The sequence below is a fragment of the Tyto alba genome, unplaced genomic scaffold, assembly GCF_018691265.1.
Source record: "Tyto alba isolate M040663 unplaced genomic scaffold, T.alba_DEE_v4.0 Super-Scaffold_12, whole genome shotgun sequence".
NCBI classification, from domain to species: Eukaryota; Metazoa; Chordata; class Aves; order Strigiformes; family Tytonidae; genus Tyto; species Tyto alba.
The window spans coordinates 535,506-547,632 of NW_024881274.1; the positions used below are offsets into that span (position 1 = coordinate 535,506).

General features: G+C 39.5%; 1 protein-coding gene across 1 annotated transcript in view; it reads right to left on the minus strand.

Moving 5' to 3' along the window:
* Positions 1-12,127, minus strand: part of LOC104364755 (T cell receptor alpha chain MC.7.G5-like) — a 117,933-nt gene that overhangs the window by 1,893 nt on the left and 103,913 nt on the right. Inside the window, exons 4-6 of the mRNA XM_042787181.1 lie at positions 7,376-7,434; positions 1,827-2,090; positions 849-896 (exon numbers count right to left, since the gene is read on the minus strand). Coding sequence (XP_042643115.1) covers positions 849-896; positions 1,827-2,090; positions 7,376-7,434 — 371 coding nt within the window. The remainder of the gene's footprint in view (positions 1-848; positions 897-1,826; positions 2,091-7,375; positions 7,435-12,127) is intronic.

Consider the following 12,127-nt stretch of genomic DNA (forward strand, 5'->3'; position numbering starts at 1 on the left):
AGTTAAATTTTTTTCAAAGAACAAAAAATCTATTTGGATTTTCTATTAATCTTAAATTACAAAGCCATTTTCATTTGAAAATACATTGATCTATATTGGTGAAGCAGGGACCTGTCATCCAAAAGTCATTTTATATTTATCTTTGAAAACCCCTCTGAAATGACTGATCAAATCAGCCAGGTTGACTAATGGGTATTTTTCAGAAGTGTTGTGTTGGAAACATTTGGCTAACTGGTTTCTTTTCAGCAAGGTTGCATGTTTGCAAAAGTACAACTATTCTGCAAACAGGGCAAGTGTGGAGACAGGCTCTCCTTTAAACTAGCAGGAACAGCAATTGCTTGGGCTCCAGCACTGGCTGGTATACTACCATTGCCATGAGCTAAAGCAAAGCTTGCTCAGATGCACCGTTATCTTTAGTGCAACCCTGCTTCTGAGGACACACTGCAGAAACCACCTGCTTATCTTTTGGTTCATTAGGTGATTGTGCACCCGAAAATAAAAACAACTCCTCTGAAGTCTGAAATGCAGACAGACATCCAGTAAGACTGACTCATATCAGTACCTTAAATCGTTACGTGATGGGGAGTATTTTTTTGGCTAGTCCTAGCAAGAGCATGTAGGCACTGGCTACACTGGTCACATAAAATTGCCAGATCAGATGTGGAAGACTACATTAACCCAATGACTTTTAGACTTGATGTTTAAAGCCTGTGGGGCCCATTTGCAAATTTCCAGTCTGTGCTTTTTGATACAACAGGAATTCTGCAAACAGGGAACATTAGCAAAAACTTGTAAAGACATTTCCTTTAATCAGGACAAGCATCACTCCTAAAATGCTGTGTACACACCTGTCCTGAAGTGTAGAGACATTCCTGTAACACAGACAGTGCTGGCACCTGCAGATAATAACAATAAGTTTAATTAACAACAGAAATGTACTTCTCCAGAAGTACATCTCCTCTACTTAGGAGGCCTGCATTAGAATTTCTGGCCAGTAAACCCTCCCATACACACTTACTTTTGCTGTTTTCAGGGCAAGCATAACATATGATCTCATTAAGCTTTAGTGTCCCATTGGACAACAGAATTTCAAGCTTTATATCCCCTACAGTGTGATTTTAAGATCTCTCTGCTGTGACTGTACCAGTCTACTGTCCCTCAATCTTGTTTCCACCAAGGAAGAAGGCAAAAGAATCATAGAAACATAGAATGGTCTGGGTTGAAAGGGACCTTAAAGATCATTTAGTTCCAACCCTGCTGCCACAGGCAGAGTCCCCTTCCCCCAGCCCAGGGGGCTCCCAGCCCCGTCCAACCTGGCCTTGAACCCTTCCAGGGAGGGGGCAGCCACAGATTCTCAGGGCACCCTGTGCCAGTGCCTTGCCACCCGCACAGGGAAGAATTTCTTCCTTATATCTAATCTAAATCTACCCTCTTTCAGTTTAAAGCTCCTATCACTACATGCCCTTGTGAAAAGTCCCTCCCCACCTTTCCTGTAGCCCTCTTTAACCACTGGAAGGCCACTATAAGGTCTCCCTGGAGCCTCTCTTCTCTTGGTTGAACAACACCAACTGTCTCAGCCTGTCCTCATAGGGGAGATGCTCCAGCACTCTGATCATCCTTGTGGCTTCCTCTGGACCTACTTGAGCAAGACCATGTCCTTCTTATATTGGGAAAACAGAGGCAACAAGGAAACAATCCTCTGGAGTGTGGGAGCATAATTCAGCATTGCTTGCAGGGCTGGGAGGTGTGAACAAGTCCTGTACATACTAATAACACAGACACTAGAGTACCTCTAGCCCTGTACATGCATCCAACAATGCCATTACCACTTTCAGGATCCTTGACCTCCAGTTCTCCAAAGCCCTCATGTTTTGCACCACACTGCATTTCATCTTTCTTGGCCCAGTAGGTTGACAGGTAACTAGCTTCCTGTTTGTTTTCAGATGTTGTCACCTCCACAATAGCATTTGTCTGCTTCTCAGCCGAGTTAAGAGTAAGCTTTTCAGGGGAGTAGTCTGTGATCAGGCACATTTCCAAATCCTCATCGTCTTTAGAGATCAGCCTGTAGACTGAAGGAGATGGAGTAACATCTGAAAATGGAGAAGAGACATTAGATGAGAGTACAGTCAATCTAGAACACTAGGAAAAAATATTCAGTCTTAATATACAGATCATTAAGTATGGAGGTTTTTTTCTTATTCCATTGGGAAATTGCCTGATCATAGGGATCTTGTGCTAGGATGCCTATTGCGAACCAAGACAGCCACAGCAGATGATGCAGGACCTACATAAGACTTACGTTATGTTGTGTGGGAGACACAGAGAGTGGTCAGGCAGGATCCCTAGAGCATCTCAAATAATACTCAGGTGGGCATCCACACCCTAGATGTCCATATCTAACCTAGACATTCCTCTCCATAACAACTCATTCGACTCTACTCTGCAGCCTGGACTTCCTTTTGGATCTTGGCCTGGATGCATTCAGGAATGTGTATAATGGGCAGAGGAGAGAGCACTCTCTTCTTGCTTCACTGCTACACATATAATGTGTTTGGAGAGAGCTGAGCAGCCCAGGGGCATTCTGCCTTTTCTGCAAATGTGTGGTCAAATCCACCACTGACATTCAAAATCCCACTTCCTCCACCTGTCCTGATGCACAGTGGATAAATGAGTCTTAAGGGTGTCCATATTTACAACAGTCTAGCTAATTGTGTTCCTATAGGAGGAAGCTAGGGAAGCCACTGCAAAGTAGAAGCACATGGTAGCATTCAGGGAAAGAAAGATGAAACAAACAAATGTTTCATTATGTTCCACCACCTGACAGTACTGTAGATTTTCTTACTAGATTTTACCCTGCAGAAGAGAGGCTTGGGGAACTAAAGGCTGCTGATACAAGACACCTGGGGTTTATTTCTGTTTTCTTGCCTCAAAATCTGCTAGCAAGTCAGTTAGACTAGGTTTTTCCAAACATATCAAAGCACTACCTGTGGTTCAACTCTTTTTTTGCACATTTGGCTTTATAAACTTATACTATAAGAATACATTTCATCTTGTCCAGCTCTTGAAGTGTCATTCTGTGAAAAGGTACTTTCCTAAGTCTTTGTTCATGCATAATAGTAAAATGTTATGGGCATTGCAGTACTGTATGATGAACAGTTGAAATATCATTAAAGACATACTGTAGTCAAGATGAAGATTTGTGGCTCTCAGCAACCCTCTGGCTGAATTTTCCATTAGACTTCACAATCACAAGTTTGAACTGGAGTTTCAGTTCTCATTTACAAACTGACAAAGTGTTATCGTGTAGGTTGAGAGTTTAGATTAATATTTGCTTCATCCCTGTTCACATACCACACTGATAAATATTGTAGAAATACTAAAAACATCTTAGCTCCCAGATGAAGAAGTTTTAATTTCTTCCCATGAGGGAAGTTTGGGCTGATTTTAGAAACTGTCTCAAAGTCTTATGCAAGTGCAGACCCTAGTTCTATCACTGAGATAAATACTTTTCATCTATTCAGTTGCCAGTTGTCAAAACCTTAGAGAAACAGCCGTACCTCTTTATTAGTATGATCTCAGAAAAAAACTAAACCACAAAGCCTAATGATTCATTCTCTGGTCCTTCTTCTGAATTGTAGTTCATCTATCCCAGCTTTTCCCTGACTTTGAAAAGCCTGATGAGACTGTCTTTTTCCCAGCTATGCAGAATATGGTCTAATGTATGTTCTGACTCCCTCAACCCTTCTCCCCACCGTTCTTCCAGGAGCAGATAAAAAGCTTGATGGTAGATCCCTATCTAAAATACAGCTGAACCAGGGACCATTATTGTCATGGAGTACATGGATTCGAAAAAGGAGAGGAGGAATTGATCAAGCTGTTCTGCTTCTCTCATAATGAATACTATGCTCTCTGAAGAGCTACATATCCACCTCTCTCCAAATTAGGGTGTTTTTCTTCCTTTCAATCTGTGCAATGCTTTTATTTTGAGCAGATTAAAAAAAATAAGGTCTGTTTTTTACAGGCAGCTTCAGCAGCACCTGTTTTGCAAAATACTTATTTCCTATTATTGCTCAGAGTGGCTGCAGCCTTTGTTCTGGTACTAGAGTCTTTTTCTGGTAAGTTCCTTTGCATATTTGCACACTGTTATGAAAGTTTGCAGATGGTCTTGGTAAATATCAGATATTGTAACCACAGTACTGTGACCTATGTTTCCTGTTATTCTGTTTTAATGAGTTGGTGGATTTGTTGGAGATGCTGTATTGATATTTATGACCTGTATTTGCAGGAAAGATTGAGAAGTAAATCATGGTACTCTGGGATGTCCACCCTGCCCAATTTAATTTTTACTGAAGGATATCTTCCAGTTGAAAGAACAGGAGCTATTGGAATGCTCTTCCTGACCAGTCTACAGAGAAAACCAAGTCCTGAGGCTGATTTCAAGGAGAGAGCAGTAGAATCCCTGAACTAGTTTAACACACAGCTTGTATTATACAGATTTATCTCATTCTCCATTCCCTCCAAGGCAAAGTCTCTGAATCTCTGGTCAGAAGGGAATTGGTGTGATAGAGGTCTTTGATTCTCTTAAGGTTCCTCCAACTGAGAAATGGTATTCCACAGCTAGAGTCAACCTGGAACTATTGCCCAGTTCAGAGGAAATATATACCCACTCACACAATCATACAGCCTAATATTGACCCTAGAGGAGCAACTCCAGTGACTTAACAAACACTTTAGTGATGTTTGCTGGCTCTTCTCCAATGGAGGTTCCAAAAGGTTTACCAGAGGCTCTGTGTGAAATCTGCTAGCCCTGCATGGATGCTAGGATGTCTACATCAAGACTAGATGTCCACATTTAATACCTGAACCCTTTTCTATATATGCAGTGCTCATGTCTGGAGGCTCTCAGATAAAAGAAACCATGTCCTAGTCCAGCATCAGCCAAGTCATCCAAAGTACAAAGACTGCAAAGATTCAGTATTCGCAAATGTGAATATCCTGCTTCACTTACAGGATTCAGGCATAATTCTGGTCTCCATCCCCAAAATGTATTTGTCATTGCCTCTGTAATTACACTCGGGGAAGTCAAACTACTAAAACCATCCAAGATCTTTCTCACAAACCTTTAAAGTGGAAGATTTCTAGCTGAACAAAAACTAAAGCTGAGTTAATAAATGAAGATACCTAGTATATGAGGAGAAATCGTGTGTTCAATGGACTAAATAGTTCTCTAGTAACAACACAGGATAAATCCTGGGCTTGTAACATGTGTTCACATTAAGGAAAAGTTGGGATGAAGTTTTCTTAAATTTCGTATTGTGAAGCAATACCCTACTTGTGTTCATACAGAGTTTTATTCATGCATCACCTGAACTGTGGGAGAGATTTACTGTGATCTCACCAGCTGCTCCTTTCAACAATGCTAAGGAAAGTTTTTTGGGGTCAGAAGGAGAAATTCTGCTTATCTAATCCACTCTTTAAAGCTAACAGGTGAATGAGATGGATTAACCCATCTGTGTAAAAATTGTCTGAAAACAAAAAGACTTGAAGTGACTACTTATGAACCTCTTGAGAACCTCTGTCATTGTGACAAAATACTTTTGCCTGCTTTTTCTTCCAAAATCAGAGTGTGTTTTAATTGCCAGAACAAGTTTTCAATTTTATATGCCAGAGATTTAGTTTCTAGAAAAAAAATCATAAAATCATAGAATAGTTTGGGTTGGAAGGGACTTTTAAAGGTCATCTAGTCCAACCCTCCATTCAAATAATTTCAACTCAAAAGAGGAAACTTTCTGAATTAAGAGATTAACTATTCATGTAGTGCCAGTCAAAAAAATCACATTTGTTTAATGAGTAAGAAAAAAAAATAATTCAAAAGAATCCACCTAAAATCCCTTTCTAGAAACAGGTGGAAGATCATTTTTATGTCGATAGCAAAAAGTCAGAAGAACTTTTGATCTTACACTTGTGGAATTGCCTCAGATGTAGATGTCTGTTTCACACCAAAATGATATCCTTTCCCAATCAAGCTATTTAATGGGTACATTTAATTAAATGACTTATTTGGGATCATAGCTTTGTGCCATTTTCAAAAATTACTCTCCTAACTCCAGTATCCTATGCACCTCAGTTTAAATCATTGAAAATACTATAGTCTAAGTCACCTGGGAAATTCCTTCACAATGCAGTGTGAAACTAAGACTTAAACATGAATGCAGAGGTATCTCTGATTTTATTTTCCCTTAGTCTAATGCAAAACACTATTACTGTCTGACAAGACTCAGAAGTTAATGTTAATGACATGCCAACATCATTAATCTAAGACATAATTAAGACATAATCTAAGACCCACTATTCCAAATCCCCCTGCTCCATCTTCACAAGCACCCTGTTGAGAAACAATCCTGGGTTAATTTTCTTTCAGCCTTCAGTCTTCATCTAGAGTTTATGTTCATTATCCATGAAGGAAGACCTATTCAGAAACACTAACCAGTGGACACTGCTCCTGCCTTCACACCTTCATAGCCTGTCCTTCTCCAAATCTTACTCACCCAGGTTGATTTTAAATCTAGTCCCTCTTCCAAACACAAATTTACTGTATCTTTTAGTTTCTCACTCAATAAGAAGCCTTTGCAATAAATTCCTGCCTACCAGCTGCATGTTCCAATGTCTACTCATTCAAAGTATGTGGGAAATGTCTACTAGAGAATGATACACAAGTTATTTGGATATTCATTCCACCTTTTCAGGTTTCTGAAGCATTTAAAAACATAACTGAGGAAAGGAAAGAGAGTTACCATGCATGACAACGAGTTTGGTTCCCCTTCCAAATACAATTTTTCTAGTTCCTGACTGCTCACACTGTAACATCAGTTTTTACAAATATGGAAGGGGATTTTACTTCTGGATTTTAAAACCAAAAAATCATGATGTATTCTCTTAGGTTAAGAGTTAGAAAATCCAATCTCTAAAACATTAGTCAGAATAACTTCTAGATATTATTTTAAAGATGAAAAAATCAATCCAGAAAACTTTAATAGCCAGAAACTCAATAAAACTGCTAAACATTTTATGTAGCTTTCAGCCATGTGTGAACTTCTTGCAGCATTCTATGTGTGACTGCACCATGCTGTGACTATTACGCTTGTGTGAACATTACCATTTTCTCTAGCTCTTCTCTCCTGCAGTGAGTCACTGCCATACCATAGTGAAGCACACCTTGAATTCCAAGACAGCATCTCTATTGCAACTGTTTTTTGTTAAGGGAAGCTGAAAATAAGTTGGAACACGTTTCCATGTAAGTCCCTAGTCCATCTACCCAATGAACAAATGATTTGACAATCTTGGTGTTAATACAGAACAGAAAGCTCAAACTTACTTGGGATAACAAGAAGTTGGGTTCCAGTTCCAAATGCAAGTTTCACATATCCCTGATTGTCATAATATGGTCAACCTCTACAGAAATGTAGACAGGTTTTCCCAATGAATAGTGACAACCAGATCAACAGACATTTCAGAATGGGGAATAACTTAAGGGAACAATGACAAAACACATTGATTTAAGTCACCATCAAAGTACAAAAGAAATCTACTAGAAAATTGTCAGGATCAGACAGGGAGATATAACTAAAAAATATTCATTAGTTGATTTTTTACAATTATGTATTACACCTTTTAGGGAAATACTAGGAACAATCTGTTTTTCAATCTGTAACATCACATAAAATTCCTGTTCACTGTGCCATGTAGTTAGGGCCACTGACTTTCAGTCCAAGTTTTCTTCAGAATGTTTCACCATTTACTACCCACCTGGCTTGATCACCACCAAGGTTCCTTTTCCTAAAGCTTATATCCTTCTCCACCCACATAATTCACACAACCCAGGAAACCTTTGCAAGAAGATCTCTGACCTTGGTTACAGTTATCTCCTTACAGGTTTCAGTGGCACATGGTGACCCTGTCTAGATCTTCAGAGAGCAGTTGCAAAGGCAATCTGAGCCTTCTAACTCTGTTATTTCAGGATTTATATACTCTCACTTACTTAGATATGCGGTAGCAGGAGTAAGCATTAAGGATGGCCTTGTAGCTGCGACAGCTTGGCAAATCTGGATTCAAGTCCCAGTTGTGAACAGAATCCTCGTGCAATATTTGTGAATAAAGCAGTGTCTGTACATCAGACAAACCAGCTAAAAGGCATTTCAATTCCCATTCCAACCCTAATATAAAAATGTTATAAGTATACTGTTCCTTGGTGGGATTCTGCTATAAACACAGACCAGCTAAAATGGTGATAACGATCAGAAATGCGTATTTTCTAAATAGTAGAATCATGGAATCATAGAATGGTTTGGGTTGGAAGGGACCTTTAAAGGTCATTTAGTCCAACCCCCTTGCAATGAGCAGGGACATCTTCAACTAGACCAGGTTGCTCAGAGCCCTGTCCAACCTGACCTTGAATGTTCTAGGGATGGGTATCTACCACCTCTCTGGGAAACTTGTTCCAGTGTTTCACCACCCTTATTGAAACAATTTCTTCTTTATTTCTAGTCTGAATCTGCCCTTTTTTTGTTTAAAACTATTACCCTTTGTCCTATTGCAATAGGCCCTTCTAAAATGTCTGTCCCCGACTTTCTTATAAGCCCCCTTTATTGAAAGGCCACAATAAGGCCTCCCCAGAGCCTTCTTCAGGCAAAAGAACCCCAACTCTCCAATATTTTCCTCACAGGAGAGGGGTTCCATCCTTCTGATCATTTTTGTGGCCCTCCTGTGAACCACTCATTCCAACAGGTCCATGTCTTTCCAGTACTGAGGGCTACAGAGCTGGATGCAGTACTGCAGGTGGGGTCTCACCAGAGCCAAGTAGAAGGTCAGAATCCCCTCCCACAACCTGCTGGCCATGCTGCTTTCGATGCAGCCCAGGATACAACTGACCTTCTGGGCTGTGAGCACACATTGGCGGCTCATGTACAGCAATATAAATATTATAGCCATTCTCATATTTCAGTGAATTTGCATCTAATATGTCATCTATGGCTTTGCTTGGGGCCAGTGGAAGTGGCATGGATTTACTCTTAGGAGAGAACAGATCCACATGACTTACTTGACAGAATAACAAAAACAAGGTTTGTCTTAGTTTAGCACAGGAATGCAGTTGATGGAAGAGCACTGAAAACACATGCCTGCCCGCAGCTGCCTCAAGTAAGACTGCTAGGACAGCTGCTGTGGAACAAATTCCACTGGTTAAAGTGAGACCTCAGGCTACTATGTCTTTACAGCTGCCATTTCCCAGATCTTGGTGTGTATCCACAACAATCTTGCAAATTAGGCAAAAAATAAGGAAAAATGTACCTGGTGAGACCAAAAGTCTTGTCCCAGATCCAAATGTGAGTTTGTAACTACTTCCATAGTCACACAATAGCACAGGCCTCTACAATATCCAGAGTGGTATTGAATGAAACCTTCAACAGTTAAATACTCCACCAAAAGAAATCCTATTCTTCTCTACGATTAGACAGATCCATCTATCTAGGACTTTTCTTCCAATTGACTTTCTTTTCCTGTGGTGTTTTGCATCTTTCAAACTCCCAAATGTTCCTTAATATTCTCATCCATCATATTTATCCTGTTGCTTCCAGAAAGCTGCCTGCATCACAAGTTCTATTCTTCATCTCATTCCTCATTTATTTAGCCTGTCAGTCAGGTCCCTCTCTCGAAAATTAGTTACTTCACAGCTCACCTAGTGATCAATGACATAGTACAAACTCCATCATCCCATTCTCTTGGATTTGCCATCTGAATTAGTCAGGAGCCATTCCAGAGCAAATTTACCATTTAGTTTTTAAGCAGAAAGCAAACTTTTTGGTATGCAATTTCTTTGTGGCAGGGAGACCATTGCTTATTCTGCCATTAAACACTGAGTTTTCAGTATGCATTTGGGAAGCTCTTAGGTTCTACAGTGTGAACAGAGAAAGATCTGGAGCAGTTGCATGCAGTCATTATCATAATGGTAAATCTGGGGATGTGTTAATGAACTCAGGCAGAGCCTTGATTTATAGCTCCTTTAGCTTGCTGATAGCTCCATACAAACTTGAGATTTTTATTTTTCTCAGAAATTTTTGAACAGGGTATGGACGGACATTTGAAATATGATGAATTTCCCCAAAGGTTTTCAGAATTAATAGTTTCTTTATATGACTGTGCTTTTTAACTTTCAGAACACAGTTATTTTGAAATTATTTTAACAATAACTACCAATTTAAGAAATGGAAACATTACTTTTCAAGAGTAAACTCAAAGCATTTATATAGTAAATGCTCCTAAAACTATTCTTAAGAAATTTGGAAAAATTGATACATTTACAAAAAATATTGGTATCTCAGGATCTGTCTTGCTATCCTTTTTTTCAAGGAGTTTCAGACAAGAGAAGTGTGAGGTTTTGGGGGGATTTTTTTTCAGACATTTGTGGTAGCAACTGTCAAAGATAATTTTTTTCATGCTTTTTTGTTCAGAGAAAATTATTTTGTAGTCAGTGTCAACTTTCCATCATTCCACAAAATTAATTTTTACTTCTTTAATTCTTTCCCCTCTGCCTGGGTATCTATTCCACCCCTAGCTTTTAAGACTTGTCACACTGTATTTATATAATGCTTCACAATATGATGGAAACTCATAAAACAGCTTTATTAAGGCTCGCCAAATCACAGACCCAATATATGCTTACATTATGCATCTGCATACAATTAGGAGTCTTGTTATCTTAAAATATTAGTATTCACATACTAGAAAAGTCCTTTGTATCTGCTACAGGTTTATGAGACTAGTCTCACTACTCTGCAATTTGCTGGCCTATGCTGTCTTTCACCATTTCCCTTTGCTCCTCCTCTACATGAGGATTTTTGATCTAGGGGCCCACTTCCTGTTGCCTTTCCCAGAAAAATCCTCTTGCATATGTAAAACTTCTGCTATGGATAGTTCATCATCAAGAATAGGGAGGGGAAAATATATATGCAGCCATGAAATCTCTTATACTAACCGAAAATTTATAGCCCTATTTCTAACATATTGTGGAGTGACTAAATAGGCAAAATGACTTGCAAAATGAAAGAAGTACTTCCAAGAGGAATCACATTTGAGAATCCAGACATACCTGGAGAAACTGTAAGTTTGGTTCCAGCTCCAAATGTAAGTTTGCCTTAATTCACAGTATTACACTCTGACACTATGCTTTGCAAAATGGTGCACTCGTATGCACATATGCTGAATTAAGACCTGAGAACATGGCAATGCAAGATTCTTATCGGAATAACCTAACCAACTTTACTGGCCACCTCCTCAGCACATATAGTGAAATAAACACTTCCTTCAGCCATATTTATCTGCCTAGTTAATCATTTCTGACACTCACTAGTCTAGCTGTTGTCCACCACCTAGTTAGTCATCTGTTTATTCTTTCATCTGTCTTCACACAATAGCAGCATCGGTCAATCAGTGTGTGCATATACAAATTTCCAGACAGTGCTTAGAAGTTTTCTGACTGATACTGTTCAGTCTCACCAGTCTGTTACCTTTCTGCTCTGTTCTCTTGCAATGTCCACCCTCCTCTGCAAGCTGCACTTCATGTTGTATTAATTAATAGTTTCTAAGTTTCACTTTCAGGCAGGATGCCACTAACAGATATGATCTTGTGCCATGCCCTGAAGTTTGCAGAGTAGCTCAGCACACAACAGAAATCTCCCTTCCATCCTCTCCAGAAATAGGTCTTCCACAGCAGCTCATTCTCAGCAGTGATGTTTATACAGTTACACAGAAAGAAACAAGCACTCTGTAGGTGCAATATATAGTCAATTTTCCATTATCCAGAGACAAAGAGAACCTGAGTTGCTCTAGATAGCAGAAGAACGGTATGATTGTTGTGTGAAGGGCTGAGAAGGGTAATGCAGAAACACCAAATATGAGATCCTGAATTCAGGCCATGCATTCACAGAAGTTTGCATCTGATCTAGTAAATGGAAAAAAATGCAACAACAAAACCTCCACAACAAAACCACAAGGAGAAACCAGTTGGAGCCGAACATGGCTAATTTAGCCAAGGGCGTCCAAGTACATCCTCCCAGTTTGCACAACTAGCTAT